The 20,058-nt window shown below is 45.3% G+C and overlaps 2 protein-coding genes across 2 annotated transcripts in view; one reads left to right on the forward strand and one right to left on the reverse strand.

Moving 5' to 3' along the window:
- Positions 1–20,058, reverse strand: part of LOC140721365 (uncharacterized) — a 310,112-nt gene that overhangs the window by 70,285 nt on the left and 219,769 nt on the right. The gene's annotated exons all lie outside the window — the stretch shown is intronic.
- Positions 1–20,058, forward strand: part of LOC140721385 (NACHT, LRR and PYD domains-containing protein 3-like) — a 49,444-nt gene that overhangs the window by 2,822 nt on the left and 26,564 nt on the right. The window contains exons 2-5 of the mRNA XM_073036228.1: positions 1,913–2,030; positions 4,466–4,630; positions 16,033–16,129; positions 19,343–19,669. Of these exons, the coding sequence (XP_072892329.1) occupies positions 1,913–2,030; positions 4,466–4,630; positions 16,033–16,129; positions 19,343–19,669 (707 nt within the window). The remainder of the gene's footprint in view (positions 1–1,912; positions 2,031–4,465; positions 4,631–16,032; positions 16,130–19,342; positions 19,670–20,058) is intronic.

Below are 20,058 nucleotides of genomic sequence, written 5' to 3' on the forward strand. Positions count from 1 at the left end.
GACCCCTCGTTTACTCCCTGTATTCCCATGACTTTTGTCGCCACCCACAGCTCCAATCTGCTAATTAAATTTGCTGACGACACTACACTGACTGTCCTAATTTCAAATAATAACGAGGCAGCCGACAGAGAAGAAGTCATCACCCCGACACAGTGGTGTCAAGAAAACAACCTCTCCCTCATTGTGACAAAAACAGAGGAGCTGGTTGTGGATTACAGGAGGAATGGAGACAGGGACCAAATTCAACATTTCCAAGACTGTTATTGACACAAAATGCACATTTTAATATTGATCATGACACAATGTATTTTATATATTGTTGAGGATATAAAACATTTTTATAGATTGTCACTGACAGAGAATCGTATAACTTGTGTTCCGTGTGTTATCTGAATGTACTTGCCTGTGATGCTGCCACAAGTCAGTGTTTCTCTGTACCTGTACCTTCCCGTACTTGTGCACTTGGCAATAAATTCAACGGGACGTGAGAAATCTCAGTGAATTTGATTAGTGATGATCATCTTGACAGTTCGGCCCACCTGGACAAAAACGACACGTACGTTCGGATGCTGTTCATAGACTTCAGTTCAGCATTCAACACAATCACCCCTCAGAAACTGACTGGAAAGCTGAATTTACTGGGCCTGAACACCTCCCGCTGCAACTGGATCCTAGACTTCCTGGCTGGGAGACCTCAGTCAGTCCGGATCGGGATCAGCATCTCCAACACCACCACACTGAGCACGGGTGCTCCCCAGAGCTGTGTGCTCAGTCCACTGCTGTTCACTCTGCTGACCCACGACTCTGCTGCAACACACAGCTCGAACCACATCATCAAGTTCGCCGATGACACGACCGTGCTGGGTCTCATTAGCAAGAACCATGAGTCAGCTTACAAAGCGGAGGTGCAGCGGCTAACGGACTGGTGCAGAGCCAACAACCTGTCTCTTAATGTGAACAAAACGAAAGAGATGGTTGTTGACTTCAGGAGGGCACGGAGCGACCATTCCCCGCTGAACATCGACGGCTCGTCGGTAGAGATCGTAAAGAGCACCAAATTTCTTGGTGTTCACCTGGCGGAGAATCTCACCTGGTCCCTCAACACCAGCTCCGTAGCAAAGAAAGACCAGCAGCGTCTCTACTTTCTGCAAAGGCTGAGGCAAGTCCATCTCCCACCCCTCCATCCACATCACATTCTACAGGGGTTGTACTGAGAGCATCCTGAGCAGCTGCATCACTGCCTGGTTCGTAAATTGCACCATCTCGGATCGCAAGACCCTGTAGCGGGTAGTGAGGTCAGCTGAGAAGATCATCGGGGCCTCTCTTCCCGCCATCACGGACATTTACCCTACACGCGGTATCCGCAAAGCAAACAGCATCATGAAGGACCCCACGCACCCCTCATACAATCACTTCTCCCTCCTGCCGTCTGGGAAAAGGCACTGAAGCATTCGGGCTCTCACGACCAGACTATGTAACAGTTTCTTCCCGCAAGCTATCGGACTCCTCAATACACAGAGCCTGGACTGACACCTTACTGCCCTATTGTCTTATTTATTATTTATTGTAATGCCTGCACTGTTTTGTGCACTGTATGCAGTCCTGGGTAGGTCTGTGGTCTGGTGTAGTTTTTTGTTTCTTTTCTGTCTTATTTTTTATGTGGTTCAGTCCAGTTTTTGTAGTGTGTCATGTAACACCATGGTCCTGAAAAAAAAACAACACGTTGTCTCATTTTTACTGTGTACTGTACTAGCAGTTGTGGTCGAAATGACAATAAAAGTGACTTGACTTGAATCGGCAGCATCTGCGGGTTTGTCTCCGAGGCCCCGCCCACGCTCTGATGACGCATTAAGCACACTGCGCATGCTCACATTCCCGGGCTGGACAGTGACTTTTTTTCTTTGTGTTGAAGCGAGTCCGGAGCGGCGGATTGTACGGGATCCGGATCGGGAGAGGGTCCTCGCCCCCTCGGGCGGGGAGCCGGGGGGTCGGATCATTCTCTGCGGAGCGGAACCGACAAGATCCATGCGGTGAGTATTGAGTCCGGTCCCGACCGATGCTGGGCAGTGAGTCCCGTTAACTTCCCCGAACTCGCGGTCTCACCCCGCTTCCTGGACAAAACCTACCGGGTTGTGAGACCTTCACATCGAACCTGGGGATACTTCCTATGATGTTTGATAAAAGTTGTTTCGGGGAGAAGTGTAAATGCCAAAGTTCCTGTTGCTCTATCTTTGTAATTTTATTACATAGTAGTATGTACTGTTAATTCTGTATCTGTGCATTGCTGGAGGGCCATCAGAGATCGTCCTTGATCCCTTCTCCCACCCGTTCCATCTGCTTAATCCCTGCCCATCTTGTTCAACCTCTGTCCAGCCTGCATCCCACCACCTCGATGATAAATATCGACAATCTCTCGTCTACCGTTGCCTTCATTGTGAAGTCTTTTGCCTCACGGAGTTATTTCTGAAATCAGTGTTTGTTACCTGGAACTACCAGAGGATTTATCTAATGCAGAATGTGGAAGGATAGAGACAGTCACTACAATTTTAGTTTCAAAGTTATCAAATGGCCGCTGTGTTAGACGGAAACTCTCAGTGTTTACAGTTGAGTCCGATATTTCCTGTTTTGGTCATGTTTGGAGAGGCAATTTTCCTGTTGCCGGGATCTGCAGGGAGTGGTGCACAATTTTATCGCTCTCTGGTCATTTCCCCTCATTGAGAGTTAGTGGCCTCGGGAGCAGATGGAACATACTGATAGTGGGGTGGGGAGGATGTTGTGAGCATTCACTGTGTCGACTGTATTAACCCTGTGTTGGAATGCAGAGAAAACTAATGAATGTGGGACTTAAATTTGTGCAACTTTGTTCAGGCCGTCACAAACTTCTTGTAATCAGTCAATAGTTGTGCATCATTTAAAGTCAAAAGAGAAAATGCTGGAACCGTTCAGCAAATCGGGCAGCATCAGTTCTGATACTGAGTCTTCCACAGTTTCTCTTTCCACAGATCCAATCTGATGTACCGAGTTTCCAGCATTTAATTTCAATTTGAAATGAAAAGCCTGTTATTCCTGTTAGCCTACAGGAAATGTGACGGCCAATTGTGCTGGGCAAAATCTCATTTAACAATCGGACAATGATAAAGTGCTTTCAATTTAGCTGTTGGAGACAATGTGAAACGTATCCCTGCCTGCTGGTGACCCACGCCCAGTTTTCCAGCCCAATATCTGCTCCAGTCAGAGGATTATCAGGTTCCCATTCTGCCACAGGTTGATGTAGGAGTGTTAGTTTTTGAACTCTGAATGGCCGACACACTACAGCATGTTATCAGCAGCAAGGGTGTCCTGGGAAATTGGTGCGTGGACTGTAATCCCGGTATGTAGACTCCTGGAATATGGAACTGTCAGTATTTGGGATTTGACCAGGTCTGTACCTCTGTAGCTGGGGCTGAATGTTCCTCCTCCCACAATGAATCAGAAGTCTCGGGTTGCTGGACATTGGTTGTGGGGAAATCCCTGATGTGGGGACGATGAGTGAGGATTCTGGTGTCGGTAAGTGACACGTTCAGCTGTGTGACCCTATCACACATTTTGACCCTGGTGAAATGGATGTGGGGATCGAGCTGCTCGGGCTCATGAGGTGTTGAGCGAGTGTTTATGGTCTGGTCTCAGATGTTAGATTCTGGAGTTCCTTTGGAGGCAATGAGTGCTAATCTGAGGAGAGAATGAGTTCCTATACCATCCCTCACATGGAGAGGAGGTCATTAAATGTTTGCAGCAGTAGAATTGGACCCAGAGGTTCAGTGTTCAAAGCGTGTTTGGACATTTTCCCTCACTGTCTCCTGTCTGTTAGGCAATGGTCCTGGACCTGTGCTCATTGGAGTTCAGAAGGACAGTGGGAGTGGTGGTTGTGCTTGTTTAAGGTAACCTACTGAATACTGAAGAGCCTGGATACAATGGACATGGAGAGGATGTTTCCATTAGACGGAGAGTCTGGGATCTGAGAACACAGTCTCAGAATAAAGAAGCTTCCCTTTAAAATTGAGATGAGGAGAATATCAAGTAAAGGGTGACTGATCTGTGGAATTTGTTGCCACAGAGGGTGGATGAAGCTGTTATTGGGGTATATTTATGGCAGAGGTTAATATATTCGTGTTTGTTCCTAGTAGCTTCAGGGTTACAGGAGGAAGGCAGGAATATGGTGTTGGAATGAAATCAGCCATGGTTGAATGGTGGGGCAGACCAGATGGATCAAATTACCTAATTCTGTTCCTGACTGAATGATGGCTCCTTCTTATCCCATATTGTTTTGTGACGTGTGAGGAACAAATACAGATTTGTTCACTCAGATCATTATATTTGTCTTAATGTTTAAATTTCAGTGAGTTTTATTTTCAGGAACATTGAGCAGTAATGTTTTGTTCTCCTTTGTGTTGTTAACGTGCTTCATTATTTTTCATGTTAAAGCTAGATCAGCGGTGAGAAATTTACTGGAAGAAAAGCCGACAACTGGAAGCAAACCAGAACTGAGGACGAGGGAAGATCAACAAGTGAACCAGCCCGAGGAGTGAGAGCATCAACTGGAGAGAACCCTTCAGACTCAGAGTTTCCATTGATTCAGTCAGGAGAAAGTTTGGTGAGTCTCATTTACTCAAACACTGGTCCTTTATACATTACATACCTGCACAAAGAAAGGTAGGAAATAGTTGGGTTGAGACTGAATGTGCCCAGAAGTACCAGTTATGCCTCTGTCAGACCCAGTTACAATCACTTCAGCTCTGGCAATGTTCTGTCAGTATCCTAGCCCTTTAAGGTCACTCACATTCCCTCAGTATTTTCTCATTTCAAGGTCTTGCGTCTTGTGAAGTAGCTTTTCGTCACTTTTGAGTGGGGAGATGGAAACAAAGTGGAGAGTTTATACTTAATATCGTTCAAAAAAAGTAATTCTTTAAACATACCTGCTACAAACTTTCCTGGCACTTTCTCCTTGGAGTGATGGAGAATGAGGGGTGACCTGATAGAGGTGTATAAAATGATGAGAGGCTTTGATCGTGTGGATAGCCAGAGGCTTTCTTCCCAGGGCTGAAATGACTGACATGAGGGGGTTGAGTTTTAAGGTGCTTGGCGGAAGGTAGAGGGGGAATGTCAGGGGAATTTTTCCACACAGAGTGGTGGGTCTGTTATGCATTGCTGGCGACGGTGGTGGAGGCAGATACAACAGGGTATTTTAAGAGACTCTTAGATAGGTACATGGAGCTCAGAAAAATAGTATTATGCAGTTGGGTAATTCTAGACAGTTTCTAGAGCAGGTTACATGGTTGGCAGAACATTGTGAGCCAAAAGGCCTGTAATGTGCTGTTGGTTTCTATGTTCCATGTTCAAACTTACTACCTATACCCTATATATTCCCAAACAAATGATTGATATACATGACAAGTATAACCATGGGGAACATCACGAAGCACTGGCCTGGAGTCCAATAAACAGCCCCTCCCCATCACCCTCTGCGTCCTGCCATTTAGCTGTTCCCAGACACTGGGGCTCTGTCACAAACACAACGTTCAGGAAGATTAGTCAGTAATTAACATGCAAAGGGAACTGTTGCTTCCTGAAAGGTCTGATCCTGTCTGATTCAATGGACCAACTCATCCCTTCTTTATGACTCAATTTTTCCTGGGACCCATCCTCCCATGTTATGCTGTGTCTGATAACCCACATCCCCTACCTCCCTCCATCCCGCAAATGGCCCCATACCCTTTCCACCATTTACCCCACACCCACACACGTAAACCGATCCACATCACCCACATCTTCCCAGCTTAGGGAACCACAACTAATTGACCCCACAGTCTCGTCTTGGGCACAAAACTAAATACAGATCTGCAAGAGCAGACAGCTGGACTCTCCAGCTGTCTGGCTCGGACCCGCCCACTTCCATGGCAACTAACCATATAACATATAATATAATATATAACATATGACATATAACCATATAACAATTACAGCACCGAAACAGGCCATCTCGGCCCTTCTAGTCTGTGCCAAATGCTTACTCTTACCTAGTCCCACTGGCCTGCACCCAGCCCATAACCCTCCATTCCTTTCCTGTCCATATACCTATCCAATTTTACTTTAAATGACAATACCGAACCTGCCTCTACCACTTCTACTAGAAGCTCATTCCACACAGCTACCACTCTCTGAATAAAGAAATTCCCCCTCATGTTACCCTTAAACTTCTGTCCCCTAACTCTCAACTCATGTCATTTTGTTTGAATCTCCCCTACTTTCAACGCAAAAAAGCCTATCCACGTCAATTCGATCTATCCCCCTCATAATTTTAAATACCTCTATCAAGTCCCCCTCAACCTTCTATGCTCCAAACAGTAAAGACCTAACTTGTTCAACCTTTCCCTGTAACTTAGGTGCTGAAACCCAGGTAACATTCTAGTAAATCTTTGCTGTACTCTCTCTATTTTGTTGAAATCTTTCCTATAATTCGCTGGCCAGAACTGTACACAATACTCCAAATTTGGCCTTACCAATGCCTTGTACAATTTTAACATTACATCCCAACTCTTATACTCAATGCACTGATTTATAAAGGCCTGCCTACAAAAAGCTTTCTTCACCACCCTATCCACATGAGATTCCACCTTCAGCGAACTATGCACCATTATTCCTAGATCACTCTGTTCTACTGCATTCTTCAATGCCCTACCATTTACCATGTATGTCCTATTTGGATTATTCCTACCAAAATGTAGTACCTCACGCTTATCAGCATTAAACTCCATCTGCCATCATTCAGCCCACTCCTCTGACTGGCCTAAATCTCTCCGCAAGCTTTGAAAACCTACTTCATTATCCACAATGCCACCTACATTAGTATCATCTGCATACTTACAAATCCAATTTAGCACCCCATCATCCAGATCATTAATGTATATGACAAACAACATTTTACCCAATACAGATCCCTGAGGCACACCACTAGTCACCGGCCTCCAACCTGACAAACAGTTATCCACCACTACTCTCATGCATCTCCCATCCAGCCACTGTTGAATCCATTTTACTACTTCAATATTAATACCTAACGATTGAACCTTCCTAACTAACCTTCCGTGCGGAACCTTGTCAAAGGCCTTACAGAAGTTCATATAGACAACATCCACTGGTTTACCATGGTCAACTTTCCTCGTAACCTCTTCAAAAAATTCCATAAGAGCTGTCAAACATGACTTTCCACGCACAAATCCATGCTGACTATTCCTAATCAGACCCTGTCTATCTAGAGAATTATATATACCATCTCTATGAATACTTTCCATTAATTTACCCACCACTGACGTCAAACTGACAGGCCTATAATTGCTAGGTTTTCTCTTAGAAACCTTCTTAAAAAATGGAACCACATGAGCAATAACCCAATCCTCCGGCACCATCCCCGTTTCTAATGACATTTGAAATATTTCTGTCAGAGCCCCTGCTATTTCTACACTAACTTTTCTCAATGTGCTAGGGAATATCCTGTCAGGACCAAGAAATTTATCCACTTCTATATTCCTTAAAAGCGCCTGTAATTCCTCCTCTTTAATGGTCATAGTTTCCATAACTTCCCTACTTGTTTCCCTTACCTTACACAATTCTATATCCTTCTCCTTAGTGAATACCGAAGAAAATAAATTGTTCAAAATCTGCCCCATCTCTTTCGGCTCCACACATAGCTGTCCACTCTGATTCTCTAAGGGACCAATTTTATCCCTCACTATCCTTTTGCTATTAATATAACTGCAGAAACCCTTCGGATTTATTTTCACCTTACTTGCCAAAACAACCTCGCATCTTCTTTTAGCTTTTCTAATTTTTTTCTTAAAATTCTTTTTACATTCTTTATATTCCTCGAGCACCTCATTTACTCCATGCTGCCTATATTTATTGTAGATCTCCCTCTTTTTCCGAACCAAGTTTCCAATATCCCCTGAAAACCATGGTGCTCTCAAACTTTTAACCATTCCTTTCAACCTAGCAGGAACATAAAGTTACCCTCAAATTTTCAGCTTTTAATGACTTCCATTTCTCTATTACATCCTTCCCATAAAACAAATTGTCCCAATCCACTCCTTCTAGATCCTTTTGCATCTTCTCAAAGTTAGCCTTTCTTCAATCAAAAATCTCAACCCTGGGTCCAGTCCTATCCTTCTCAATAATTATATTGAAACTAATGGTATTGTGATCACTGGACCCGAAGTGCTCCCCAATACATACATTCAACACATACTAACACTCAATTTACACAAACCCGTGATCAGCCCCCTTCCTCACCCCCTCCTGAACAGGAATACTACCGACATCAGCTGGAATTGGCACTGTGATGCGATTTGCTGGAGGTCCCTGTGGAACCTCCGGAGGTCAGAGGGACAGAACAGAGGGTTTGGCTGACCGTAATTTCACTGTGACATCCCAGAACTCCCCAACAAATCCATCGAACTATATCTGGGAGAACTTCACTGACCAACAAATATAGTGCATCTCAGCAATCAGCTGTTTGAATGATACACTGACTTAGAGGAAGGAGTATCTGTGGTCCACATTGTCAGAAGGCTGCAGGGATGAGAGGCCTTCTGTTAACTGATACGAATCTGTGTGTACACTGCTAGCAATTCCAGTTTACATCAGCAAAACAATTCTTTATGAAATTATAAACAACAGGATACTGCATTGACTGATGCACCCCACAACAGATCACCCTGGAAAGTTTTCCCCAGAAACATTTGGGGTTTTGTGACCCAGTTCGAGAAAAGGGCCATAATGCCCACTCCATCAACAACATGGTAACACTGGGCTGATAGCAGGAGACTTAAACTCATACAATACAAGATTCAGTGATGAAGCCTGTTAAATTTCCTTCATTGTCCCCCTGAAATCATTAAAAACGTCCATTGAACAGCTTTTGAAAACAAGTTCTCACCCACACGTGACATCACTGTGCACCCCCACATGCCTGTTGTCACGTGTGGGTTCCCCACACCGGGGTCTGACTTCACTCTGTACTCCCTCATGCCTGTTGTCACGTGTGGGTTCCCCACACCAGGGTCTGACTTCACTCTGTACCCCCACATGCCTGATGTCACGTGTGGGTTCCCCACACCGGGGTCTGACTTCAGTCTGTACCCCCTCATGCCTGATGACACGTGTGGGTTCCCCACACCGGGGTCTGACTTCAGTCTGTACCCCCTCATGCCTGATGACACGTGTGGGTTCCCCACACCGGGGTCTGACTTCACTCTGTACCCCCTCATGCCTGATGACACGTGTGGGTTCCCCACATTGGGATGTGACGTCACGTGTACCCCCTCATGCCTGATGTCACGTGTGGGTTCCCCACATCGGGATGTGACGTCACGTGTACCCCCTCATGCCTGATGTCACGTGTGGATTCCCCACTCCTGGAGCTGACATCGTGTGCGCAGTTCCTTACGTCACACTGGCGCTGAGACGGTTGAACTTTACCAGCTGAGGTAAAAATTACCTGACCCACCCACACCACCCCACAGTCAACAGAGGAGTTACGCTCTTCCCATTGGTGCGAAGTGATGTCAATCACTGGTTGCATCCAATTGCAGAGGCAGACCAGCTGAGAAGGCGTTACCCCCACTGAATTCATTTCTTGCTCCCGCTTCGAACTTCCCGTCACAGCAGAACAAATCCCAAAGTAGATGTCCAGCTTTTTGAATTATTTCCTTTTTCCTTCCACGGGAAGTTGGGTGAGTTTGTGAAATGACTTCTGCGGCCGAAGTATAATCGGTCAGTGACAGGTAGGAGGAAACTGCTCCTTGATGCAGGCTTCTCGTGGAGTAAGTGATCTGGCAGAAAGACGTAGGTGAGGGATTTTACTGAGAGGATAAAGGTGGTGTGAGAGGGGGTGAACAGCATGGGGTCTGAGAGGATGTTTGTTCCAGCGGGGGTTCAATGAGCACGATGGGGAAGAAGCCCATTGAAAGTGGGGAAGGGACATGAGGGGCTCGTCTGTGGAAATGTCTGAGCCCGTTGGTGGCAAGCAGAGATATTCTCCACTTTGGGGGGGGGGGGGGTGCAAACATTGGCAGACTGTTGACCTGCAAGTTTGGCCAATGGTCTGGGCAAAGCGGAGATTGGACTGGTGTTGGGGAGTAAGGATGCACTGGTCTTGGATCTTATTGAATGACAGGATGGACTGGATGGGCTGAATGACCTTTTCCTGTTGTCTGTGTATTTAATGAGAAGGAATAACCAGACCCTGCTTGGGTTTGCAGGATTTCCCAGTGAGTGTTGAAAGGACAAGTGCTTGGAGCCCAGTTTTTCTCAAACTGTGTCAACAATTTGGCTGAGGGACCAAATTCAACATTTCCAAGGCTGCTTTTGAAAAAAAAAATTTTTATACATTGATAACGACACAAAATGTATATTTATGATTATTGACACAATATATGTATTTGTATATTGTTAATTATATAGAACTTGCATTACCATATTGATAATGACATAGAATTGTGTAATTTATGTTCCGTGTGTTATCTGAATGTACTTGACTGTGATGCTGCCACAAGTCAGTGTTTCTCTGTACCTGGATTAGAGGGCATGAGTTGTAACGAGAGGTTGGACATACTTGTGTTGTTTTTTCAAGAGCAGCGCAGGCTGGGGTGAGACGATGGAGGTTCATGAAGCTACAAAATGTATAGATAGAGTAGATAGAGAATAACCTTTTACCCAGAGTATAAATGTCTAAATCAAGATCGTGCATTTAAAGTGAGAGGGGTAGTTTGAAAGAAGATGTGAGGGGAAAGTTTTTTTTTACACCGAGTGGTGGTTTAGTGGAATGTGCTGCTTGGTGTGATGGTAGTGGCAGATACATTGGGGACTTTTAAGAGATGTTTAGATAGACATGTGGATGTGAGGGAAAATTGTGTAGGCAGAAGGGATCAGTTTAGTTGGCAATTTGATTAATTGAATAGTTTGAGCACAACATTTTGGGCCGAAGGGCCTGTTCCTGTGCTGTACTGTTCTATGTTCTGTGTCTCTTGTCGAAAGGTTTTGTGGTTACAGAGGCAAAATAAGTGAGTGAGAACAACAGGTCAACTGGAGACCAATATGGGAAATCTGAGATCTCCCACTACTATAGGACAAATTGAAATCCTGAGTGTGATTCAATGGAGATGGACTTAGATGCAGAGGGTAGGGAGGGAGGTCCAAGGTACATTGTATTTATTGGAAGAGTTATTGGTATAAGAATGAAAATCATTTTAACAATTATTTGGGTTTTGTGGAGATTGTACCTGGAATATGGTGTAAAATCCCCCTCCCCATACTAACACGGGTTATACAGACCAAAGAACAAACTGCCGGAGGAACTCAGTGGGTCGGGCAGCATCTGTGATTGAGAAGGGACTATCAATATTTCGGGCCGAGACCCTCCCTCTGGACTGAGAGTAGATGGGAAATAGTCAGAGAAAAGAGGTGAGGGGTGGGGATGGGGCAAGAGCGGGGAAGTGAGAGGTGGATCCAGGTGAGGGGGAGGTGGGAAGGTGGAAATAGTGACAGGGATGGGAGTTGAATGGTTGGGGCAACACGGGGCTGCAGAAAATGGAAATTATTTCCATAGAGGATTAACAAAGAGGTAAGAGAGTATTTGTTATAGAGAGTGCAATGAAGATTCACCTGACTGATCCCTGGAGTGGTGGGGTCATCATATGAAGAAAGATCAAATGCGATAACCCTTTCATTTAGAGAATCGAGGACTGAGAGATGAACACATTGAAATGCACAACATCATTACCGGTTGAACCAGGGATCCCAGTCTCTGAAAAAGGGGTTGGACTGTCCGGGACTGAGATGAGGGGAAATGTCTCCACTCCGAAGATGGTGAATGTTTGTAGATCCTCACCACAGAGGCGGTGAAGACTCAATGATCTCCCTCACAGAATAAAGAGGCTGGGAGATGGGTGGAGACTGAAGGGATTGAGGCAATGAGGATTGGGAAGAAATGTGGCTGAGATGGGAGAGCATCCATCATTGTCATTGGTTGAGGGTCTGAATGGCCTCCTCCTGCTGTTTCTCACGATGTTTCAGTGTTCCTGTCCAGTGATTCCAAAGGAATATGAATAGAAATTAGTGTTTGTAAACATAGAAGTGGTTTGAACAAAACCTGCACGATTCCTGTTTGGGTCTGAATCGTCTGTTAGACAGTAATGGGAATCGAACCTGTATTTCTGTGACCTATGCAGTACAGGGATGGGATGTGTAAGATGCAGAGAGAGCAAAATTAAAAATGTAGCTGGTGTAAATTTGAAATGTGGAAATTTTGGCGGGTAGATCAGGCAGCGTGTGAGGAGTGAAGAGCAGAGTCACTGTTTTAAATGAGAGACCCTGCTCCCATCACATGACCCTGTTTCCTGCTCCCTTTTTACCACAGATCGGCAGCATTTGCAGGTTTGTTTCTGAGGCCCTGCCCCCACTCTATGACGTACGATCACACTGCGCATGCTCAGTCCCAGGATGGGCAGTGATTTTTGTGTGGATGAAAGCGGCGGATCGTCTGTGGGGCAGGGATCAGGAAAGTGACCTTGCCCCCTGGGGCGGGGAGCCAGGGGAACGATCATTCTCTGTGGGGCAAGACCAACGAGATCCTGCAGGTGAGAATTGAGGCCGGTCCCGAGCAATGTTGGGCAGTGCTTCCCGTTAATTCCCTGAACAGCCGGCTTCCACCGCTTCCCAGACAGAACATATTCTGTGGGTCCAGGTTGTGGGACCTTCACACCGAAACTCCTGAGATGACCTGCCGCTCAGCCTCTGGTGCTGCGGTCCTAGGAGCGGGATGAGGTGGTGAGGCCGGGACTGGATCCATCCTTTGAGATATATCCTGGGAACTTTATCTCCATCACCTGGCCCGGTAGCGGATCCAAACTTCACCTGGATTGATGCCTGGGTTTGATAATTATTTCTGTGTAACTGGGCTCCTATAAGTATTTCTACACTTCACTTAACTCTCCCTGCCAACCCAGCAACCCAGGCCGCCTAATAATTTCCAAACGATTAAATTGAGAAATCTGTTTATTATTGTCATATATAGAGGTTCATTGGAAATCTTATCTTGTGTACTATCCACACACATCAATTCATTAAACAGTACATTGAGGTGATACAAGGTAAAATAATAACAGTGTTACAAAGCATTATGATTCCAGAGAAAGTGCAGTGCAGAAAGTGTCAGGTCATTTCAAGTAACACAGTGTGGTCAGCTGTCCATCTTATCACACTGGGGACATTCAGTTTGCTCAGAACAGCAGAATGGAAACCGTCTTTGTGGGACATGGCTTCAGGGTTTTGTAGCTCCTCCCTGTTGGGGAATATGTGAGAAGTGAGGATGTCCCAGGTTGTGGGGATCTTTGACTACACGGCCTGCTTTACTGAGGCAGTGGGAAGTGTAGACAGAGTCCATGGTGGGGAGGTTGGTTTCTGTGATGTACTCAGCTGTGCCCACAACTCTCCGCAGTTCTTTGCAATCATGGGTGGAGCAGTAGCCAGACGAAGGTGTCAGGTATCTGGATGGGATACTTTCCATGGTGCATTGATAAGATTTAGTTAGGAGAGAAGGGCAGATGCCAAATTTCCTGTTGTTCTATCTTGGTCATTTTAGAATCTTTTATACAGTAGTATCTACTATTAATTCAGTATCTGTGTATTGCTGGAGGACCATCAGTGATTGTCCTTGATCCTTTCTCCCAGCTGGTTTCATCTCCACATCCACCGCCATCTCGTTCAACTGGTTTCCCCCTCTTATTTTACCGCAGATCTGCAGCATCTGCGGGTTTCATTTCGAGGCTCCGCCCCCCACACTGATGATGTAACAATCACAGCGCATGCTCACTGTTCCTGGATGGGCGGCAGTTTCCTTTCCATTCTGTGTTGGGATATTCTGCGGGGTCGGGATTGGGAGAGGACCCTCGCCCCCAGGGGCAGTGAGCCGGGGGAAGCATCACCAGCACAGGTTGAATTAAATGCAGCACGAGGCAGGGTAGAAGGAGACAATACAACTTTAATTTATTGATAGAAAATGTTGCTGTGCTACTCTTGGTCATAACTAAATTCAGGATATGTTGTAGATCTTTGTTATTCATGTTTTCTGTTATTTTTGCTGAGCCGTTACTCAGTAACAGCCCACGAAGGATTGTTGCACGTTTTATTTTTCAGTATCTGATCACTGCCCCTCAGTGAAGAGACAAGTGACCTCAGGAGCAGATGTAACAGATTGACAGTGAGGTTGGTGGCGGGGAGGATGTTGTGAACACTCACTGTCTGGACTGTATTGGAATCAAGAGAAGACTAATGAATATAGGCATTGCATTTCTGCAAAATCTGTTCAGGATGTCAGAAGCATCTTGAAAACCGTTGGTGCTTGTGCAGTATTTAAAATAAAAAAGGGAAATTACTGGAAATTCTGAGAGACCCCCAGCCTCCCAGATGATCACATCCGCACCAGGTGCACCAAGCTGCAACTCCTCAGAGCTCGATGTCATTCACAGTAAGTTATCAGGGAACGTTGAACATCATCATCTCCTCAAAACTAATCAGTAAACTCCAACACCTGACCTCAATACCTCCTGGTGCAATTGAGTCCTGGATTTCCTCACTTGTAGACCCCACCCAGTTCAGATTGGCAAAAACAGCTCCTCCACAATCTCCATCAGCACAAGAGCACCACAGGGATGTGTACTTAGCCCCCTGTTCTACTCGCTTTACACCTGTGACTGTGCGGCTAAGTACGGCTCCACCACCATATATAAGTTTGCTGATGATAGCTCTGTTGTGGACTCTATCAAAAGGGGAGGTGAATCAGCATACAGGAGGGAGACTGAAAACTTGGCTGACTGGTGTAATAACAACAACCTCTCACTCAATATCAATATGACCAAAAAACTGATTGTAGAATTCCGGAGAGGGAAGCCCGCGGTCCTTGAGCCAGTACTCATCGGAGGATCAGAGTTGGAGGGGGTCAGTAACTTTAAATTCTTGGGTCTCACTCTCAGAGGTCCTGTCCCAGACCCATCATATAAATATAATTGCGAAGACAGTACAACAGTGTCTCTACTTCCTCAGGGGTATGTGGAGATTCGGTATGTCGCAAAAACGTTGGCAAACCTCTGCAGATGTGTGGTGGAAAGTCTGCTGATTGGCTGCATTACGGACTGGTCGGGGAACACCAATGCTTTTGAGCAGAAAATCCTTCGAAAGGTACTGGATTTGGTCCAGTATGTCACGGGTAAAGGTCTCCCAAATATTGAGTTTATCTACATGAAATGTTGCCGTAGAACAGCAGCATCCATCATCAAAGATCCTCACCGCCCAGGCAATGCACTTTTCTCGCTGCTGCCATCAGGTAGAAGGTACAGGTGCCTCAGGACACGCAACACCATGTTCCAGAACAGTTACTATCCTCCAAACATTTGGATGTGAATGTACAAGGCTTGACCAGTAAGTTCGCAGATGGCACAAAATTAGTGGATAGTGTTCACGGTGAAGATTATGGTAGCTTATTGGGGATCTAAATGGGCAGAGGAGTTGTAAATAGATTGAAAAACCAACGCGAGCAACAACGGTTTCATATAGAGGCTGGTGATTATGTGGAGGGAATTGCCAGAGGAAGTCGATGAGGCAGACCCAATTGTATTATTCCAGAAGCAGTTGGGATGTGTAGATGGAGTGAAGAGGCCAGTAAGGAAATGGGCCCATCACAGGAAATTGGGACCATCTCGGTGAGCACTGTAGTCAGCATTGTCTCATTGGGCTGAAAGGTCTCTATCTGTGCTCTGTTGCTCTGTAACTCTATCAGTAGATGCACTGGACAGGATTACAGACATGGTGTGGGAGTTCATGTTAACAGGGAATGTTTTGTCCCTAAGCCAACGGATGCTCTGATACAGTGGATGGCGATACTGTTATTTGCAAATACTTTAATCGTACTCTCTCTGACTCACTATCTGCTTGTTTGTAATTCAGGGTATCACCAGCAGGTGGAGCTTTCCTGCACCGGGACCAAAGTATAAACAAGACGACGGCAATCAACAATCGTCAGTCAGATACAGAATGGACAAAGGTATGATCACTGGGATCATTCTAACTGAACTTCTGTCCTGTTGGCACACACTAGTACAAAAGAAAAACTTACACAGATGCTAACTGGGCACAGAAAACTTTCATCAAGCAGTATCATTGATCCCAGTGGTAAAGCAGCCTTGATGTAATTGATCAATCTAACAGTTCCAGCTCAGGGACCTGACACCGATAATGGTCGAATCACTCCACTCACCTGAGTGAGTTTCAAAGCTTCACCTGAGTGAAAGGAGCAGGTACTCCTGGATCAGGTGGCTGTGAGTGAAACACAGGAAGGCAATTGCGGGCTTGTGGGCTATGTAAAAGTCCTGGGTCAGTTTCTGTTTCACCTCGAGACAGGCCCTGATGTGTAAGATATCTCCAACTTTCATTTATAAAATTCAGAACCAGATGGTAGGAGCATTTCCAGGAATTCAGAGATTGTGTGATAAACGAGCATTTCAGGATTTGGAAAGGCAGCTATCAACTCCCTCCTGGTTTTCTTGGCTGCTGCGGAAAGGAGATGAGGGGAGTTTCTGAAATCTGTTTTCTGTAGCTGAGCCAAGAACATTGGCAGCATTGGGAATGGTTGAAGATCAGTTGACATCTCATTCCGGATAAATATGTGGTTTGCTTCAGTACTTTAATACCCGAATCCATGTCTGCGCTGTGTACAAATGGTGAATGTGAGTTCTCAATATTTCCCTATTCAGTTGGCCTGCTACCTGGATTTAAAATTCCCAGGATCTCTGATGGAAAACCCGGTATAGCCAGTGAACAAATGTCTCAGTCCCCAATAGGCACTGTGATTGTGCTCAACTCTGATTCTGGGGGGAATAAAACAGACATAACAGCCTGGACACAGGTCCTTCGACCTAGCTAATTCATGCTGATCCAAATGTCTTTTGTGCTTGCTCCATTTTCCAACAGCTTTTCCCAAATTTCCCTTATAGACTTCTATCCATTTCCCTGCCCACATCCTCTCAACTTTGTAAATTAATTTGTGTTTACTGCCTCCTCTGGCTGCATGTAATTTATACCCATCACCCGCCACGTGAACGAATGCCCCTTCGGTCCATATTAAATTCTGCCCTCGAGTCTTAGACTCCTCTACCCCGGGAAAAAGACTATGACCATCTACCCTAACTACGTCCCTGATTATTTTTATGTACGTGTGTAAGGTCACCCTTCAAGCTCCAATTATCCAGGGCAAACGGTCCCAGACCAACCATAAAACAGAAAACCCAACATCTTAGTCCAGTGACGTACTGGTCATTCTCCACTAAACTCTTTCCAGCTTAATCTAGTCCATTCTATAGAACCAGAGCTCCAGAGCAGATAGTGGAGCGGGGGTGAAAATAAATAATGTTAAAAGTTCATGCAAAGTCAGAAAAAGTCTTTTGTGGTGGTAATAATCTTCTGAGGTGTGTCTATTTCAATGCAAGGAGTATTGTGGCGAACGCTGACGAGCTGAGGGCATGGATTGACAAATGGAATTACGACATTTTAGCCATTAGTGAAACTTGGCTACAGGAGGGGCAGCTTAATGTTCCAGAGTTCCAATATTTCAAACGTTGGTAGGGGCAGAGGAATGAAGGATGGGGAGGTAGCACTGCTAGTCAGGGAAAATGTTACAGCAGTGCTCAGGCAGGACAGATTAGAGGGCTTGTCTACCAAGGCCATATGGGTGGAGCTGAGAAACAGGAAAGGTATGACCACATTAATGGGGTTGTATTATAGACCACCCAATATTCAGCGAGAATTGGAGGAGCAAATCTGCAGAGAGATAACAAACAACTGCAGGAGACAGAAAGTTGTGATTGCAGGGGATTTTACTTTTCCACACATTGATTGGGAATCCCATGTTGTTAAAGGTCTAGATGGGTTAGAGTTTGTAAAATGTGTTCAGGAAAGTTTTCTAAATCAATATATAGATGTACCAACTAGGGAGGATGTAATATTAGATCTCCTATTAGGAAATGAGTTAGGGCAGGTGATGGAAGTGTGTGTCGGTGAACAATTTGGTTCCAGTGATCATAACGCCATTAGTTTCAACTTGATCATGAATAAAGATAGATCAGGTCCTCGGGTTGAGGGTCTAAACTGGAAAAAGGCCAAATTTGAAGAAATGAGAAAGGATCTAAAAAGCGTGGATTGGGACAGGTTGTTCTCTGGCAAGGATGTGATTGATAAGTGGCGTGCCTTCAAAGGAGAAATTTTGAGAGTGCAGAGTTTGTATGTTCCTGTCAGGATTAAAGACAAAGTGAATAAGAATAAGGAACCTTGGTTCTCAGGGATATTGGAACTCTGATAAAGAAGAAGAGAGTGATGTATAACATGTATAGGTAACAGGGAGGAAATAAGGTGCTTGAGGAGTATAAAAATGCACAAAATACTTAAGAAAGAAATAAAGAGGGCTAAAAGAAGACATGAGGTTGTGTTGGCAGTCAAGGTGAAGGATAATCCAAAGAGCTTCTTCAGGTATATAAAGAACAAAAGCATAGTAAGGGGTAAAACAGGTCCTCTTGAAGATCTGAGTGGTCGGCTATGTATGGAACCAAAAGAAATGGGGGAGATCTTAAACATGTTTTTTGCATCTCTATTTACTAAGGAAACTGGCATGGAGTGAACGGACATAAGGCAAACAGGTAGTGAGGTCATCGAACCTATACAGATTGAAGAGGAGGAGGTGCTTGCTATCCTGAGGCAAATCAGAGTAGATAAGTCTCCAGGACCTGACAGGGTGTTCCATCAGAGCTTCAACGAGACTTGACAGAGCTTCAACGAGTGTTGAAATTGCACGGGCCCTGGCAGATAAATTTAAAATGTCGGTATCTACGGGTGAGGTGCCAGAGGATTGAAGGATAGCTCATGTTGTTCCATTGTTTAAAAAAGGATCTAAAAGTAATCTGAGAAATTACAGGCCGGTAAGTTTAGTTTCCCAGAATCACTGGACACCGTTGCATTAAGTTCCTGGGGTCATCATTCAACTGCTGTGATTGGCATTACTGTGTCTATCCTGTTATTTTACTGGGAGTGAATGTGTCCAGTCACCGGCTTATTGGGGTGGTCAACAAGCAGGATGTACGGTTCACAGTAACCAGCACAGTTCCACTCCAAATCTGGTCAGCCAGAGTCATGGCTCCATTGCATTCTGAATCAGTCTTGCTCAACTCTAAATCATACTCGTATCACCTGTAATTCATATTTATTTCAGGTAGGAAATCGAAACGAGTGCAGAAAGTAGTGAAGAAGTTTTTGCCAGGTGGATCATCGAGGAAAGATGATCGGGACAAGGGAAGCAATGTACCAAAGCAGGGTCCGGTTGGGAGCAATGTCCCAGAATGCAGTATGGCCGCAGCGGAAGTGGAGCAAATTCAGCCCAGAGACATCGATCAGGACCCTGGAACCAGCACAACAGAGGCGACTGCCTGTCAGCCCAGTGACACCGATCAGGACCCTGGAACAAGCACAAGTGAGGCGACTGTCTGTCAGCCCGGAAGCTCATTGAACACGGAATTGTCAAGTCCCCAACAAGCAGCGGGTGTGTGAAATATGAGGGTGATGTGTTTGCAGAATGTGGCAGGGAGGAGGGTAAATGCGATTCGTTGCTGGAGGGTTGATCAGAGAGAGGGGGGATGTGTGCCTGTGGTACATGTGGTGTAGTGGGGCACCCGTTACCCCACTACAGGAAATGTACTACCTGCTCTGAGGATTTCCAGGATGTGTATTGGAGGAAATGCAGTTGTCCAGATAAGAGAGTATTTCCGGGATGTGAATCAAGGGAAATGTATTCGCCAGGATGGAGAGAGCATCTCTGGGAAGTGAATATTACCGACAGTCCCAGCATTTATTGCCAATCCAAAACTGAAATAGGTGAGTGGGTCGGATGGGGGATGGAGTGATTTGCATTAAATATGGACCTTCTATTAA

The sequence above is a fragment of the Hemitrygon akajei genome, unplaced genomic scaffold (assembly GCF_048418815.1).
Source record: "Hemitrygon akajei unplaced genomic scaffold, sHemAka1.3 Scf000054, whole genome shotgun sequence".
NCBI classification, from domain to species: domain Eukaryota; kingdom Metazoa; phylum Chordata; class Chondrichthyes; order Myliobatiformes; family Dasyatidae; genus Hemitrygon; species Hemitrygon akajei.